The 18,510-nt window shown below is 34.9% G+C and overlaps 1 protein-coding gene across 3 annotated transcripts in view; it reads left to right on the top strand.

Moving 5' to 3' along the window:
- Positions 1-18,430, top strand: part of LOC149041438 (uncharacterized) — a 23,952-nt gene extending 5,522 nt beyond the window's left edge. For 2 of the 3 annotated variants that reach the window (XR_016189001.1, XM_089214041.1), the window contains one exon: positions 771-981. Coding sequence is in view for 2 of the 3 variants with exons in the window: in XM_089214041.1 (XP_089070167.1) it covers positions 771-921 (151 nt within the window). In the remaining variant the exon portion in view is untranslated. Of the gene's footprint in view, positions 1-770; positions 982-18,236 lie in introns of those variants that run through there. The other variant, XM_089214042.1, reaches the window with a different exon arrangement.
- The last annotated feature ends 80 nt before the right edge of the window (positions 18,431-18,510 follow it).

Here is an 18,510-nt window from a genome sequence, read left to right as displayed (position 1 = left end):
AGTTGAAGTCGTTAGCCCTGCCTTTTCAACATTGTTGAGCAAGCGCATGCGCAAGTAAGAAGACGTAACCATGGTCATCATGGATGCAAAGACGGTAGCAACGCAAAACAATTTTGTGCGTGGCTGTAGTACGTCTGGGCGATAGTATTTCGATCAGGTGATCCTACAATGGAGGACTAAAACAAAAAACTTCGAAAGCTACAGAAACTGCTAATAACGAGCGAACTTTGTTCTAAACATACGCGCGATCCATTGTGTCATTTCAAAATGGCGCCTTGCATGCGTCTCGGGCGTAGATCTAATTACCAGGCCACTCGCGAAGTTTTGTTGAATAAAATGTTGAAACCGTTGCCATCCCACCGTTCAACATCATTCGACAACCTTTCAACAAAATCGAACGGATGTTGAAGCAAATGTTGAAGCCGTTTGCTAGGGCCTTTGGGATTCTCTTTTGATTAATTGTTACGTGAGTATCTCGCGTACTGTTAGGATTCTATTTTGATTAATTGTTACGTGAATATGTCGCACACTATGTAATTTGTGATAATCGGTATTGACACAAATTAATATTTTGCCGACACGGAACAGAGAACTGGGTGCGAGCGTAGTACGCGAAGGCTCATGGGTAGTACGTTTGTAAAAAGAGACCGTTAAGAAACTTGTGGCATTCTACGGTCAGCCTTGCCACGAGCACTTTCCCATAAGGTTTATTTTTATTGTGTAATTAGCCTGATATGATTTGTTTTCTTCATTCTCTTCATTGTTTATAGATCAACCTTAAAACCCCAAAGGTGGCGCCACTGCAGTTGGTCGGGGGTACACGGTCCCTATTTTCCTAACAAGAGGTTTTTGAGGTTTACGTGTCCGGCTTTGGCGCATGTAGGACGTTACTTCATGTATCTCTTATCCACTTTGTTGTAAACTCATTGTCACAATTAAAATATATCTTGGGCCTAGCTGATTAACGCGCCCATGCCTCAACCTTTGAGCGTGTTCGGTTGTGTAGTGAAGGCAAAATGTTAGGATTCTCTTGATGAATTGTTACGTTAGTATCTCGCGCGCTGTTAGGATTCTCTTTTGATTAATTATTACGTTAGTATCTCGCGCACTGTAAGGATTCTCTTTTGATGAATTGTTAGGTTAGTATCTCGTGCACTGTTAGGATTCTATTTTGATGAATTGTTACGTTAGTATCTCGCGCACTGTAAGGATTCTCTTTTGATGAATTGTTAGGTTAGTATCTCGTGCACTGTTAGGATTCTCTTTTGATGAATTGTTACGTTAGTATCTCATGCACTGTTAGGATTCTCTTTTGATGAATTGTTACATTAGTATCTCGTGCACTGTTAGGATTCTCTTTTGATTAATGATTACGTTAGTACCTCGTGCACTGTTAGGATTCTCTTCTGATGAATTGTTACGTTAGTATCTCGTGCACTGTTAGGATTCTCTTTTGATGAATTGTTACGTTAGTATCTCGTGCACTGTTAGGATTCTCTTTTGATGAATTGTTACCTTAGTATCTCTTGCACTGTTAGGTTTTCTCTTTTGATGAATTGTTACCTTAGTATCTCGTGCACTGTTAGGATTCTCTTTTGATTAGTTAATACGTTAGTATCTCGTGCACTGTTAGGATTCTCTTTTGATGAATTGTTACGTTAGTATCTCGTGCACTGTTAGGATTCTCTTTTAATGAATTGTTACGTTAGTATCTCGTGCACTGTTAGGATTCTATTTTGATTAATTATTACGTTAGTATCTCGCGCACTGTTAGGATTCTCTTTTGATGAATTGTTAGGTTAGTATCTCGTGCACTGTTAGGATTCTCTTTTGATGAATTGTTACGTTAGTATCTCGTGCACTGTTAGGATTCTCTTTTGATGAATTGTTACATTAGTATCTCGTGCACTGTTAGGATTCTCTTTTGATTAATGATTACGTTAGTACCTCGTGCACTGTTAGGATTCTATTTTAAAGAATTATTACGTTAGTATCTCGTGCACTGTTAGGATTCTATTTTGATGAATTGTTACGTTAGTATCTCGTGCACTGTTAGGATTCTCTTTTGATTAATTGTTGCGTTAGTATCTCGTGCACTGTTACGATTCTCTTTTGATGAATTGTTAGGTTAGTATCTCGCGTACTGTTACGATTCTATTTTGATTAATTATTACGTTAGTATCTCGCGTACTGTTAGGATTCTATTTTGATTAATTATTACGTTAGTATCTCGTGCACTGTTACGATTCTCTTTTGATGAATTGTTAGGTTAGTATCTCGTGCACTGTTAGGATTCTATTTTGATTAATTATTACGTTAGTATCTCGTGCACTGTTAGGATTCTATTTTGATGAATTGTTACGTTAGTATCTCGTGCAGTGTTAGGATTCTCTTTTGATGAATTGTTACGTTAGTATCTCATGCACTGTTAGGATTCTCTTTTGATGAATTGTTACATTAGTATCTCGTGCACTGTTAGGATTCTCTTTTGATTAATGATTACGTTAGTACCTCGTGCACTGTTAGGATTCTCTTCTGATGAATTGTTACCTTAGTATCTCGTGCACTGTTAGGATTCTCTTTTGATGAATTGTTACGTTAGTATCTCGTGCACTGTTAGGATTCTCTTTTGATGAATTGTTACCTTAGTATCTCTTGCACTGTTAGGTTTTCTCTTTTGATGAATTGTTACGTTAGTATCTCGTGCACTGTTAGGATTCTCTTTTGATGAATTGTTACGTTAGTATCTCGTGCACTGTTAGGATTCTCTTTTGATGAATTGTTACCTTAGTATCTCTTGCACTGTTAGGTTTTCTCTTTTGATGAATTGTTACGTTAGTATCTCGTGCACTGTTAGGATTCTATTTTGAAGAATTATTACGTTAGTATCTCGTGCACTATTAGGATTCTCTTTTGATGAATTATTACGTTAGTATCTCGCGCACTGTTAGGATGCTCTTTTGATTAATTGTTACGTTAGTATCTCGCGCACTGTTAGGATTCTCTTTTGATTAGTTGTTACGTTAGTATCTCGTGCACTGTTAGGATTCTCTTTTGATGAATTGTTACGTTAGTATCTCGTGCACTGTTAGGATTCTCTTTTAATGAATTGTTACGTTAGTATCTCGTGCACTGTTAGGATTCTATTTTGATTAATTATTACGTTAGTATCTCGCGCACTGTTAGGATTCTCTTTTGATGAATTGTTAGGTTAGTATCTCGTGCACTGTTAGGATTCTCTTTTGATGAATTGTTACGTTAGTATCTCGTGCACTGTTAGGATTCTCTTTTGATGAATTGTTACATTAGTATCTCGTGCACTGTTAGGATTCTCTTTTGATTAATGATTACGTTAGTACCTCGTGCACTGTTAGGATTCTATTTTGAAGAATTATTACGTTAGTATCTTGTGCACTATTAGGATTCTATTTTGATTAATTATTACGTTAGTATCTCGTGCACTGTTAGGATTCTATTTTGATGAATTGTTACGTTAGTATCTCGTGCACTGTTAGGATTCTCTTTTGATTAATTGTTGCGTTAGTATCTCGTGCACTGTTACGATTCTCTTTTGATGAATTGTTAGGTTAGTATCTCGCGTACTGTTACGATTCTATTTTGATTAATTATTACGTTAGTATCTCGCGTACTGTTAGGATTCTATTTTGATTAATTATTACGTTAGTATCTCGTGCACTGTTACGATTCTCTTTTGATGAATTGTTACGTTAGTATCTCGTGCACTGTTAGGATTCTATTTTGATTAATTATTACGTTAGTATCTCGTGCACTGTTAGGATTCTATTTTGATGAATTGTTACGTTAGTATCTCGTGCAGTGTTAAGATTCTCTTTTGATGAATTATTACGTTAGTATCTCGTGCACTGTTAGGATTCTATTTTGATTAATTATTACGTTAGTATCTCGTGCACTGTTAGGATTCTATTTTGATTAATTATTACGTTAGTATCTCGTGCACTGTTAGGATTCTCTTTTGATGAATTGTTACCTTAGTATCTCGTGCACTGTAAGGATTCTCTTTTGATGAATTGTTACGTTAGTATCTCGTGCACTGTTAGGATTCTCTTTTGATGAATTTTTACGTTAGTATCTCGTGCACTGTTAGGATTCTCTTTTGCTGAATTGTTACGTTAGTATCTCGTGCACTGTTAGGATTCTATTTTGATTAATTATTACGTTAGTATCTCGTGCACTGTTAGGATTCTATTTTGATGAATTGTTACGTTAGTATCTCGTGCACTGTTAGGATTCTCTTTTGATGAATTATTACGTTAGTATCTCGTGCACTGTTAGGATTCTATTTTGATTAATTATTACGTTAGTATCTCGTGCACTGTTAGGATTCTATTTTGATTAATTATTACGTTAGTATCTCTTGCACTGTTAGGATTCTCTTTTGATGAATTGTTACGTTAGTATCTCGTGCACTGTTAGGTTTCTCTTTTGATGAATTGTTACGTTAGTATCTCGCGCACTGTAAGGATTCTATTTTGATGAATTGTTACGTTAGTATCTTGTGCACTGTTAGGATTCTCTTTTGATGAATTATTACGTTAGTATCTCGTGCACTGTTAGGATTCTATTTTGATTAATTATTACGTTAGTATCTCGTGCACTGTTAGGATTCTCTTTTGATGAATTATTACATTAGTATCTCGTGCACTGTTAGGATTCTCTTTTGACGAATTGTTACGTTAGTATCTCGTGCACTGTTAGGATTCTATTTTGATTAATTATTACGTTAGTCTCTCGTGCACTGTTAGGATTCTATTTTGATGAATTGTTACGTTAGTATCTCGTGCACTGTTAGGATTCTCTTTTGATGAATTATTACGTTAGTATCTCGTGCACTGTTAGGATTCTATTTTGATTAATTATTACGTTAGTATCTCGTGCATTGTTAGGATTCTATTTTGATTAATTATTACGTTAGTATCTCGTGCACTGTTAGGATTCTCTTTTGATGAATTGTTACGTTAGTATCTCGTGCACTGTTAGGATTCTCTTTTGATGAATTGTTACCTTAGTATCTCGTGCACTGTTAGGATTCTATTTTGATGAATTATTACGTTAGTATCTCGTGCACTGTTACGATTCTCTTTTGATGAATTGTTAGGTTAGTATCTCGTGCACTGTTACGATTCTCTTTTGATGAATTGTTACGTTAGTATCTCATGCACTGTTACGATTCTCTTTTGATGAATTGTTAGGTTAGTATCTCGTGCACTGTTAAGATTCTATTTTGATGAATTGTTACGTTAGTATCTCGTGCACTGTTAGGATTCTATTTTGATGAATTGTTACGTTAGTATCTCGTGCACTGTTAGGATTCTCTTTTGATGAATTATTACGTTAGTATCTCGTGCACTGTTAGGATTCTATTTTGATTAATTATTACGTTAGTATCTCGTGCACTGTTAGGATTCTCTTTTGATGAATTATTACGTTAGTATCTCGTGCACTGTTAGGATTCTCTTTTGAAGAATTGTGACGTTAGTATCTCGTGCACTATTAGGATTCTCTTTTGAAGAATTATTACGTTAGTATCTCGTGCACTGTTAGGATTCTCTTTTGAAGAATTATTACGTTAGTATCTCGTGCACTGTTAGGATTCTATTTTGATGAATTATTACGTTAGTATCTCGTGCACTGTTAGGATTCTCTTTTGATCAATTATTACGTTAGTATCTCGTGCACTGTTAGGATTCTCTTTTGATGAATTGTTACCTTAGTATCTCGTGCACTGTTAGGATTCTATTTTGATGAATTATTACGTTAGTATCTCGTGCACTGTTAGGATTCTCTTTTGATGAATTATTACGTTAGTGTCTTGTGCACTGTTAGGATTCTATTTTGATTAATTGTTACGTTAGTATCTCGTGCACTGTTAGGATTCTATTTTGATTAATTATTACGTTAGTATCTCGCGTACTGTTAGGATTCTATTTTGATTAATTATTACGTTAGTATCTCGCGTACTGTTAGGATTCTCTTTTGATTAATTGTTACGTTAGTATCTTGCATACTGTTAGGATTCTCTTTTGATTAATTGTTACGTTAGTATCTTGCATACTGTTAGGATTCTCTTTTGATTAATTGTTACGTTAGTATCTCGTGCACTGTTAGGATTCTATTTTGATTAATTATTACGTTAGTATCTCGTGCACTGTTAGGATTCTCTTTTGATGAATTATTACGTTAGTATCTCGTGCACTGTTAGGATTCTCTTTTGAAGAATTGTTACGTTAGTATCTCGTGCACTGTTAGGATTCTCTTTTGATTAATTATTACGTTAGTATCTCGTGCACTGTTAGGATTCTCTTTTGATGAATTGTTACGTTAGTATCTCGTGCACTGTTAGGATTCTATTTTGATTAATTATTACGTTAGTATCTCGTGCACTGTTAGGATTCTCTTGTGATGAATTATTACGTTAGTATCTCGTGCACTGTTAGGATTCTATTTTGATTAATTGTTACGTTAGTATCTCGTGCACTGTTAGGATTCTATTTTGATTAATTATTACGTTAGTATCTCGCGTACTGTTAGGATTCTATTTTGATTAATTATTACGTTAGTATCTCGCGTACTGTTAGGATTCTCTTTTGATTAATTGTTACGTTAGTATCTTGCATACTGTTAGGATTCTCTTTTGATTAATTGTTACGTTAGTATCTTGCATACTGTTAGGATTCTCTTTTGATTAATTGTTACGTTAGTATCTCGTGCACTGTTAGGATTCTATTTTGATTAATTATTACGTTAGTATCTCGTGCACTGTTAGGATTCTCTTTTGATGAATTATTACGTTAGTATCTCGTGCACTGTTAGGATTCTCTTTTGAAGAATTGTTACGTTAGTATCTCGTGCACTGTTAGGATTCTCTTTTGATTAATTATTACGTTAGTATCTCGTGCACTGTTAGGATTCTCTTTTGATGAATTGTTATGTTAGTATCTCGTGCACTGTTAGGATTTTATTTTGATTAATTATTACGTTAGTATCTCGTGCACTGTTAGGATTCTATTTTGATTAATTATTACGTTAGTATCTCGTGCACTGTTAGGATTCTATTTTGATTAATTGTTACGTTAGTATCTCGTGCACTGTTAGGATTCGATTTTGATTAATTATTACGTTAGTATCTCGCGTACTGTTAGGATTCTATTTTGATTAATTATTACGTTAGTATCTCGCGTACTGTTAGGATTCTCTTTTGATTAATTGTTACGTTAGTATCTTGCATACTGTTAGGATTCTCTTTTGATTAATTGTTACGTTAGTATCTCGTGCACTGTTAGGATTCTATTTTGATTAATTATTACGTTAGTATCTCGTGCACTGTTAGGATTCTCTTTTGAAGAATTGTTACGTTAGTATCTCGTGCACTGTTAGGATTCTCTTTTCATTAATTATTACGTTAGTATCTCGTGCACTGTTAGGATTCTCTTTTGATGAATTGTTACGTTAGTATCTCGTGCACTGTTAGGATTCTATTTTGATTAATTATTACGTTAGTATCTCGTGCACTGTTAGGATTCTCTTGTGATGAATTATTACGTTAGTATCTCGTGCACTGTTAGGATTCTATTTTGATTAATTGTTACGTTAGTATCTCGTGCACTGTTAGGATTCTATTTTGATTAATTATTACGTTAGTATCTCGCGTACTGTTAGGATTCTATTTTGATTAATTATTACGTTAGTATCTCGCGTACTGTTAGGATTCTCTTTTGATTAATTGTTACGTTAGTATCTTGCATACTGTTAGGATTCTCTTTTGATTAATTGTTACGTTAGTATCTTGCATACTGTTAGGATTCTCTTTTGATTAATTGTTACGTTAGTATCTCGTGCACTGTTAGGATTCTATTTTGATTAATTATTACGTTAGTATCTCGTGCACTGTTAGGATTCTCTTTTGATGAATTATTACGTTAGTATCTCGTGCACTGTTAGGATTCTCTTTTGAAGAATTGTTACGTTAGTATCTCGTGCACTGTTAGGATTCTCTTTTGATTAATTATTACGTTAGTATCTCGTGCACTGTTAGGATTCTCTTTTGATGAATTGTTACGTTAGTATCTCGTGCACTGTTAGGATTCTATTTTGATTAATTATTACGTTAGTATCTCGTGCACTGTTAGGATTCTCTTGTGATGAATTATTACGTTAGTATCTCGTGCACTGTTAGGATTCTATTTTGATTAATTGTTACGTTAGTATCTCGTGCACTGTTAGGATTCTATTTTGATTAATTATTACGTTAGTATCTCGCGTACTGTTAGGATTCTATTTTGATTAATTATTACGTTAGTATCTCGCGTACTGTTAGGATTCTCTTTTGATTAATTGTTACGTTAGTATCTTGCATACTGTTAGGATTCTCTTTTGATTAATTGTTACGTTGGTATCTTGCATACTGTTAGGATTCTCTTTTGATTAATTGTTACGTTAGTATCTCGTGCACTGTTAGGATTCTATTTTGATTAATTATTACGTTAGTATCTCGTGCACTGTTAAGATTCTCTTTTGATGAATTATTACGTTAGTATCTCGTGCACTGTTAGGATTCTCTTTTGAAGAATTGTTACGTTAGTATCTCGTGCACTGTTAGGATTCTATTTTGATTAATTATTACGTTAGTATCTCGTGCACTGTTAGGATTCTATTTTGATGAATTATTACGTTAGTATCTCGTGCACTGTTAGGATTCTCTTTTGAAGAATTGTTACGTTAGTATCTCGTGCACTGTTAGGATTCTCTTTTGATGAATTATTACGTTAGTATCTCGTGCACTGTTAGGATTCTCTTTTGATGAATTGTTACGTTAGTATCTCGTGCACTGTTAGGATTCTATTTTGATTAATTATTACGTTAGTATCTCGTGCACTGTTAGGATTCTCTTTTGATGAATTATTACGTTAGTATCTCGTGCACTGTTAGGATTCTCTTTTGAAGTATTGTTACGTTAGTATCTCGTGCACTGTTAGGATTCTCTTTTGATGAATTAATTACGTTAGTATCTCGTGCACTGTTAGGATTTTATTTTGATTAATTGTTACGTTAGTATCTCGTCCACTGTTAGGTTTCTCTTTTGATGAATTGTTACGTTAGTATCTCGCGCACTGTAAGGATTCTCTTTTGATGAATTGTTACGTTAGTATCTCGTTCACTGTTAGGATTCTCTTTTGATTAATTATTACGTTAGTATCTCGTGCACTGTTAGGATTCTCTTTTGATGAATTGTCACGTTAGTATCTCGTGCACTGTTAGGATTCTCTTTTGATGAATTGTTACGTTAGTATCTCGTTCACTGTTAGGATTCTCTTTTGATTAATGATTACGGTAGTATCTCGCGCACTGTTAGGATTCTCTTTTGATTAATTATTACGTTAGTATCTTGCGTACTGTTAGGATTCTCTTTTGATGAATTGTTACGTTAGTATCTCGCGTACTGTTAGGATTCTCTTTTGATTAATTATTACGTTAGTATCTCGTGCACTGTTAGGATTCTATTTTGATTAATTATTACGTTAGTATCTCGTGCACTGTTAGGATTCTCTTTTGATGAATTATTACGTTAGTATCTCGTGCACTGTTAGGATTCTATTTTGATTAATTATTACGTTAGTATCTCGTGCACTGTTAGGATTCTCTTTTGATGAATTATTACATTAGTATCTCGTGCACTGTTAGGATTCTCTTTTAAAGAATTGTTACGTTAGTATCTCGTGCACTGTTAGGATTCTATTTTGATGAATTATTACGTTAGTATCTCGTGCACTGTTAGGATTCTCTTTTGAAGAATTGTTACGTTAGTATCTCGTGCACTGTTAGGATTCTCTTTTGATTAATTATTACGTTAGTATCTCGTGCACTGTTAGGATTCTCTTTTGATGAATTGTTACGTTAGTATCTCGTGCACTGTTAGGATTCTATTTTGATTAATTATTACGTTAGTATCTCGTGCACTGTTAGGATTCTCTTTTGATGAATTATTACGTTAGTATCTTGTGCACTGTTAGGATTCTATTTTGATTAATTATTACGTTAGTATCTCGTGCACTGTTAGGATTCTATTTTGATTAATTATTACGTTAGTATCTCGCGTACTGTTAGGATTCTATTTTGATTAATTATTACGTTAGTATCTCGCGTACTGTTAGGATTCTCTTTTGATTAATTGTTACGTTAGTATCTTGCATACTGCTAGGATTCTCTTTTGATTAATTGTTACGTTAGTATCTCGTGCACTGTTAGGATTCTATTTTGATGAATTATTACGTTAGTATCTCGTGCACTGTTAGGATTCTCTTTTGATGAATTATTACGTTAGTATCTCGTGCACTGTTAGGATTCTCTTTTGAAGAATTGTTACGTTAGTATCTCGTGCACTGTTAGGATTCTCTTTTGATTAATTATTACGTTAGTATCTCGTGCACTGTTAGGATTCTCTTTTGATGAACTGTTACGTTAGTATCTCGTGCACTGTTAGGATTCTATTTTGATTAATTATTACGTTAGTATCTCGTGCACTGTCAGGATTCTCTTGTGATGAATTATTACGTTAGTATCTCGTGCACTGTTAGGATTTTATTTTGATTAATTGTTACGTTAGTATCTCGTGCACTGTTAGGATTCTATTTTGATTAATTATTACGTTAGTATCTCGCGTATTGTTAGGATTCTATTTTGATTAATTATTACGTTAGTATCTCGCGTACTGTTAGGATTCTCTTTTGATTAATTGTTACGTTAGTATCTTGCATACTGTTAGGATTCTCTTTTGATTAATTGTTACGTTAGTATCTTGCATACTGTTAGGATTCTCTTTTGATTAATTGTTACGTTAGTATCTCGTGCACTGTTAGGATTCTATTTTGATTAATTATTACGTTAGTATCTCGTGCACTGTTAGGATTCTCTTTTGATGAATTATTACGTTAGTATCTCGTGCACTGTTAGGATTCTCTTTTGAAGAATTGTTACGTTAGTATCTCGTGCACTGTTAGGATTCTCTTTTGATTAATTATTACGTTAGTATCTCGTGCACTGTTAGGATTCTCTTTTGATGAATTGTTACGTTAGTATCTCGTGCACTGTTAGGATTCTATTTTGATTAATTATTACGTTAGTATCTCGTGCACTGTTAGGATTCTCTTGTGATGAATTATTACGTTAGTATCTCGTGCACTGTTAGGATTCTATTTTGATTAATTGTTACGTTAGTATCTCGTGCACTGTTAGGATTCTATTTCTATTTTGATTAATTATTACGTTAGTATCTCGTGCACTGTTAGGATTCTCTTGTGATGAATTATTACGTTAGTATCTCGTGCACTGTTAGGATTCTCTTTTGATTAATTGTTACGTTAGTATCTTGCATACTGTTAGGATTCTCTTTTGATTAATTGTTACGTTAGTATCTTGCATACTGTTAGGATTCTCTTTTGATTTATTGTTACGTTAGTATCTCGTGCACTGTTAGGATTCTATTTTGATTCATTATTACGTTAGTATCTCGTGCACTGTTAAGATTCTCTTTTGATGAATTATTACGTTAGTATCTCGTGCACTGTTAGGATTCTCTTTTGAAGAATTGTTACGTTAGTATCTCGTGCACTGTTAGGATTCTCTTTTGTTGAATTGTTACGTTAGTATCTCGTGCACTGTTAGGATTTTATTTTGATTAATTGTTACGTTAGTATCTTGTCCACTGTTAGGTTTCTCTTTTGATGAATTGTTACGTTAGTATCTCGCGCACTGTAAGGATTCTCTTTTGATGAATTGTTATGTTAGTATCTCGTTCACTGTTAGGATTCTCTTTTGATTAATTATTACGTTAGTATCTCGTGCACTGTTAGGATTCTCTTTTGATGAATTGTTACGTTAGTATCTCGTGCACTGTTAGGATTCTCTTTTGATGAATTGTTACGTTAGTATCTCGTTCACTGTTAGGATTCTCTTTTGATTAATGATTACGTTAGTATCTCGCGCACTGTTAGGATTCTCTTTTGATTAATTATTACGTTAGTATCTTGCGTACTGTTAGGATTCTCTTTTGATGAATTGTTACGTTAGTATCTCGCGTACTGTTAGGATTCTCTTTTGATTAAATATTACGTTAGTATCTCGTGCACTGTTAGAATTCTATTTTGATTAATCATTACGTTAGTATCTCGTGCACTGTTAGGATTCTCTTTTGATGAATTATTACGTTAGTATCTCGTGCACTGTTAGGATTCTATTTTGATTAATTATTACGTTAGTACCTCGTGCACTGTTAGGATTCTCTTTTGATGAATTATTACGTTAGTATCTCGAGCACTGTTAGGATTCTATTTTGATTAATTATTACGTTAGTATCTCGTGCACTGTTAGGATTCTATTTTGATTAATTATTACGTTAGTATCTCGCGCACTGTTAGGATTCTCTTTTGATTAATTATTACGTTAGTATCTCGTGCACTGTTAGGATTCTCTTTTGATGAATTATTACGTTAGTATCTCGTGCACTGTTAGGATTCTCTTTTGATGAATTATTACGTTAGTATCTCGCGCACTGTTAGGATTCTATTTTGATTAATTATTACGTTAGTATCTCGTGCACTGTTAGGATTCTCTTTTGATTAATTATTACGTTAGTATCTCGTGCACTGTTAGGATTCTATTTTGATTAATTATTACGTTAGTATCTCGCGTACTGTTAGGATTCTATTTTGATTAATTATTACGTTAGTATCTCGCGTACTGTTAGGATTCTCTTTTGATTAACTGTTAGGATTCTATTTTGATTAATTATTACGTTAGTATCTCGTGCACTGTTAGGATTCTCTTTTGATGAATTATTACGTTAGTATCTCGTGCACTGTTAGGATTCTCTTTTGAAGAATTGTTACGTTAGTATCTCGTTAGGATTAATTATTACGTTAGTATCTCGTGCACTGTTAGGATTCTATTTTGATGAATTGTTACGTTAGTATCTCGTGCACTGTTAGGATTCTCTTTTGATGAATTATTACGTTAGTATCTCGTGCACTGTTAGGATTCTCTTTTGATGAATTATTACGTTAGTATCTCGTGCACTGTTAGGATTCTCTTTTGATTAATTATTACGTTAGTATCTCGTGCACTGTTAGGATTCTCTTTTGATTAATTATTACGTTAGTATCTCGTGCATTGTTAGGATTCTATTTTGATGAATTGTTACGTGAGTATCTCGTGCACTGTTATTATTCTATTTTGATTCACTGTTACGTTAGTATCTCGCGCACTGTAAGGATTCTCTTTTGATGGATTGTTGCGTTAGTACCTCGTGCACTGTTAGGATTCTCTTTCGATTAATTGTTACGTTAGTATCTCGTGCACTGTTAGGATTCTCTTTTGATTAATTGTTACGTTAGTATCTCGAGCACTGTTAGGATTTTCTTTCGATTAATTGTTACGTTAGTATCTCGTGCACTGTTAGGATTCTCTTTTGATTAATTGTTACCTTAGTATCTCGTGCACTGTTAGGATTCTCTTTTGATTAATTGTTACGTGAGTATCTCGCGTACTGTTAGGATTCTCTTTTGATTAATTGTTACGTTAGTATCTCGTGCACTGTTAGGATTCTATTTTGATTAATTGTTACGTTAGTATCTCGTGCACTGTTAGGATTCTCTTTTGATGAATTGTTACGTGAGTATCTCGCGTACTGTTAGGATTCTCTTTTGATTAATTGTTACGTTAGTATCTCGTGCACTGTTGGGATTCTCTTTTGATTAATTGTTACGTTAGTATCTCGTGCACTGTTGGGATTCTATTTTGATTAATTGTTACGTTAGTATCTCGTGCACTGTTAGGATTCTCTTTTGATTAAATGTTACGTTAGTATCTCGTGCACTGTTAGGATTCTCTTAATAATTGATACGTTAGTACCTCGTGCACTGTTAGGATTCTCTTTTGATTAATTGTTACGTTAGTATCTCGCGTACTGTTAGGATTCTCTTTTGATTAGTTGTTACGTCAGTATCTCGTGCACTGTTAGGATTCTCCTTTGATTATTTGTTACGTTAGTATCTCGTGCACTGTTAGGATTCTCTTTTGATGAATTGTTACGTTAGTATCTCGTGCACTGTTAGGATTCTCTTTTGATGAATTGTTACGTTAGTATCTCGTGCACTGTTAGGATTCTCTTTTGATGAATTGTTACGTTAGTATCTCGTGCACTGTTAGGATTCTCTTTTGATTAATTATTACGTTAGTATCTCGCGGACTGTTAGGATTCTCTTTTGATTAATTTTTACGTTAGTATCTCGTGCACTGTTAGGATTCTCTTTTGATTAATTATTACGTTAGTATCTCGTGCACTGTTAGGATTCTCTTTTGAGTAATTGTTACGTTAGTATCTCGCGCACTGTAAGGTTTCTATTTTGAATAATTGTTACGTTAGTATATCGTGCACTGTTAGGATTCTCTTTTGATTCATTGTTACGTTAGTATCTCGCGCACTGTAAGGATTCTCTTTTGATGGATTGTTGCGTTAGTATCTCGCGCACTGTTAGGATGCTCTTTTGATTAATTGTTACGTTAGTATCTCGCGCACTGTTAGGATTCTCTTGATTAATTGATACGTTAGTACCTCGTGCAGTGTTAGGATTCTCTTTTCATTAATTGTTACGTTAGTATCTTGCACACTGCCAGGATTCTCTTTTGATTAATTATTACGTTAAATCACGATTAAAATGTAAAATTTGAGAAATCAAACATAGACATCAAGTTCTTAAATGTTCCGAATTCATCAACGGCACGAAACTGATCCGGAAGAGTGTCATGATTTAAGACCATAGGTGGTTGTATTTACTTTGGTTAGCTCGAGGATGTTCATGCAATAGCTCTCCTATTCCTGTAGGGACTTTATACCCATGGATAGCTTTGTAGACACCGGTGGCCAACACTAATTGGTGACTAATGTTAATTGATCGTTGCGTTAGTATCTCGCGCACTGTTAGGATTCTCTTTTGATGGGTTGTTACGTTACTATCTCGTACCCTGTTAGGTTTCTCTTTTGATGGAGTGTTACGTTAGTATCTCGTGCATTGTTAGGATTCTCTTTTGATGGATTGTTGCGTTAGTGTCTCGTGCACTGTTAGGATTCTCTTTCGATTAATTGTTACGGTAGTATCTCGTGCACTGTTAGGATTCTCTTTTGATCAATTGTTACCGTGACGTTAGTATCTCGCGCACTGTTAGGATTCTCTTTTTAGGGATTGTTATGTTGTATCTCGCACTCTGTTAGGATTCCCTGTTAATTCATTGTTGCTTTAGCAAATCGCGCACTGTTAGGATTCTCTTTTGATGGATTGTTGCGTTAGTATTTCGCGCACTGTAAGGATTCTCTTTTGATTGATTGTTACGTTAGTATCTTGCGCACTGTTAGGATTCTCTTTTGATTAGTTGTTACGTTAGTATCTCGTGCATTGTTAGGATTCTATTTTGATTAATTGTTACGTTAGTATCTCGCGCACTGTTAGGATTCTCTTTTAATTGATTGTTACGTTAGTATCTAGTGCACTGTCAGGATTCTCTTTTGATTAATTGTTACGTTAGTATCTCGCGCACTGTTAGGATTCTCTTTTGATGGGTTGTTACGTTACTATCTCGTACCCTGTTAGGTTTCTCTTTTGATGGAGTGTTACGTTAGTATCTCGTGCATTGTTAGGATTCTCTTTTGATGGATTGTTGCGTTAGTGTCTCGTGCACTGTTAGGATTCTCTTTCGATTAATTGTTACGGTAGTATCTCGTGCACTGTTAGGATTCTCTTTTGATCAATTGTTACCGTGACGTTAGTATCTCGCGCACTGTTAGGATTCTCTTTTTAGGGATTGTTATGTTGTATCTCGCACTCTGTTAGGATTCCCTGTTAATTCATTGTTGCTTTAGCAAATCGCGCACTGTTAGGATTCTCTTTTGATGGATTGTTGCGTTAGTATTTCGCGCACTGTAAGGATTCTCTTTTGATTGATTGTTACGTTAGTATCTTGCGCACTGTTAGGATTCTCTTTTGATTAGTTGTTACGTTAGTATCTCGTGCATTGTTAGGATTCTATTTTGATTAATTGTTACGTTAGTATCTCGCGCACTGTTAGGATTCTCTTTTAATTGATTGTTACGTTAGTATCTAGTGCACTGTCAGGATTCTCTTTTGATTAATTGTTACGTTAGTATCTCGCGCACTGTTAGGATTCTTATTTAATGGGTTGTTACGTTTGTATCTCAGGCACTGTTAAGATCCTCTTTTGATTGATTGTTGTGTTAGTATCTCGCGCACTGTTTACATCCTTGGATTGATTGTTGCGTTGGTATCTTGCGCACTGTTAGGATTCTCTTTCGATTGATTGTTGCATTAGTATCTTGTGCACTGTTAGGATTCTCTGTGGTGGATTGTTAGGTAAGTGTCTCGCAGATTGTCAGGAGCCTGTTTTCATGACTTGTTACGTTAGTATCTTGTGCACTGTTAACTCTCTTTTGGTGGATTGTTACGTTAGTATCTCGCGCACTGTTGACATTCTCCTTTGATTGATTGTTACGTTAGTATCTCGCGCACTGTTAGGATTCTCTTTTGATTTATTGTTACGTGAGTATCTCGCGCACTGTTAGGAGCCTGTTTTCATGAATTGGTACGTTAGTATCTTGAGCACTGTTAGGATTCTCTTTTGAAGGATTGTTATGTTAGTATCTCACGCACTGTCACGTAGGATTCTCTTTTGATTAATTGTTACGCTAGTATCTCGCGCACTGTTAGGATTCTTTTTTGATGGATTGCTACGTTTGAATCTCGCGCACTGTTAGGATTTTCTTTTGATTGATTTTTGCGTTTGTATCTCGTACACTATCAGGATTCTCTTTTTGTGGACTGTTACGTTAGTGTCTCGCACACTGTTAGGATTCCCTAATGATAAATTGTTACGTTAGTATCTTGCGCACTGTTCAGATTCTCTTTTGGTGGATTGTTACGTTTGAATCTAGCGCACTGTTAGGATTCTTGATTTTTGCGTTCGTATCTCGGAAACTGTTAGGATACTCTTTTGATGGACTGTTACGTTAGTATCTCGTGCACTGTTGAGATTCTCCTTTCATTGATCGTTGCGTTAGTATCTCGCGCACTGCTAGGATTCTCTTTTGATTAATTTTTGCGTTCGTATCTCGCAAACTGTTAGGATTCTCTTTTGTAGGATTTTTACGTTAGTATCTCGCGCACTGTTGACATTCTCCTTTGATTGATTGTTGCGTAAGAGTCTCGCACATTGTTAGGAGCCTGTTTTCATGAATTGTTACGTTAGTATCTTGTGCACTGTTAGGATTCTTTTTTTGATTGATTGCTACGTTAATATCTCGTGCACTGTTAGGATTCTCTTTTAGTGGATTATTGCGTTAGTGTTTTGCGAACTGTTAGGATTTCCTCATAGTTAATTGTTACGTTAGTATCTCGTGCACTGTTAGGATTCTCTTTTGATGGATTGTTATGTTAGTATCTCACGCACTGTCACGTAGGATTCTCTTTTGGTGGATTGTTACGCAAGTGTCTCGCACATCGTTAAGAGCCTGTTTTCATGAATTGTCACGTTAGTATCTTGTGCACTGTTAGGATTCTTTTTTGATTGATTGCTACGTTAGTATCTTGTGCACTGTTAGGATTCTCTTTTGGTGGATTTTTACATTTGAATCTCGCGCACTGTTAGGATTCCGTAATGTTCAAATGTTTCGTTTGTGTCTCGCGCACTTTTAGGATTCTCTTTTGATGGATCGTTACATTTGAATCTCGCGCACTGTTAGGATTCTCTTTTGATTAATTGTTGCGTTAGTATCTTGCACACTGTTAGGGATCTCTTTTGATGGATTGTTGTATTTTATACGTTAGTGTTTCGCGCATCAGTAGGATAGATCTACCCCATGTTTTGCCCACCTTTTCTTGTCAATGTCAAGTAAAGTGAAAAACGTACACAAAAACTTTTTACACTACTTCATTTAGGTGTATTTCCTTGTAAATTATGTGCATATTTATCGCGTACATGTCCTGTTCCAGCAAATCATGATGTAAGGATTCTAAATACAAAGCAGGTTTAGGGTGATGGGAGTACTTGATATTCAGGCGGGTGTTGCCATGTTGTACTTTAAAATGAAACAAACTTGTGAAATCGTTTTAAGTCCTATCTTATTCTTCTCATAGATTTCACGAAAAAGAAAGAGACCAAGGACCAATGTCAACTGAAGTAGGCGAAAGAATTGGGGGTCGATCCGCCGCCGTCCCCCACCACACCCACGTCTAATAGACAGTTTTTTAAGTTTGTATAAAAATTGTCTACCTTGTGGTAACAACACCATCTTGTAATACGCATGTGTATTCAGACAAATATTACAAATAAATGTTGCTACCACAAGGTAGACAACATTTATACATATCTAACAAACTGTCTTTAAGAGGTGGGTGTGGTGGGGGACGG

Source organism: Pocillopora damicornis, chromosome 8 (assembly GCF_964200805.1).
Source record: "Pocillopora damicornis chromosome 8, jaPocDami1.2, whole genome shotgun sequence".
In the NCBI taxonomy this organism is placed as follows: domain Eukaryota; kingdom Metazoa; phylum Cnidaria; class Anthozoa; order Scleractinia; family Pocilloporidae; genus Pocillopora; species Pocillopora damicornis.
This window is presented reverse-complemented; position numbering and strand designations above follow the sequence as displayed.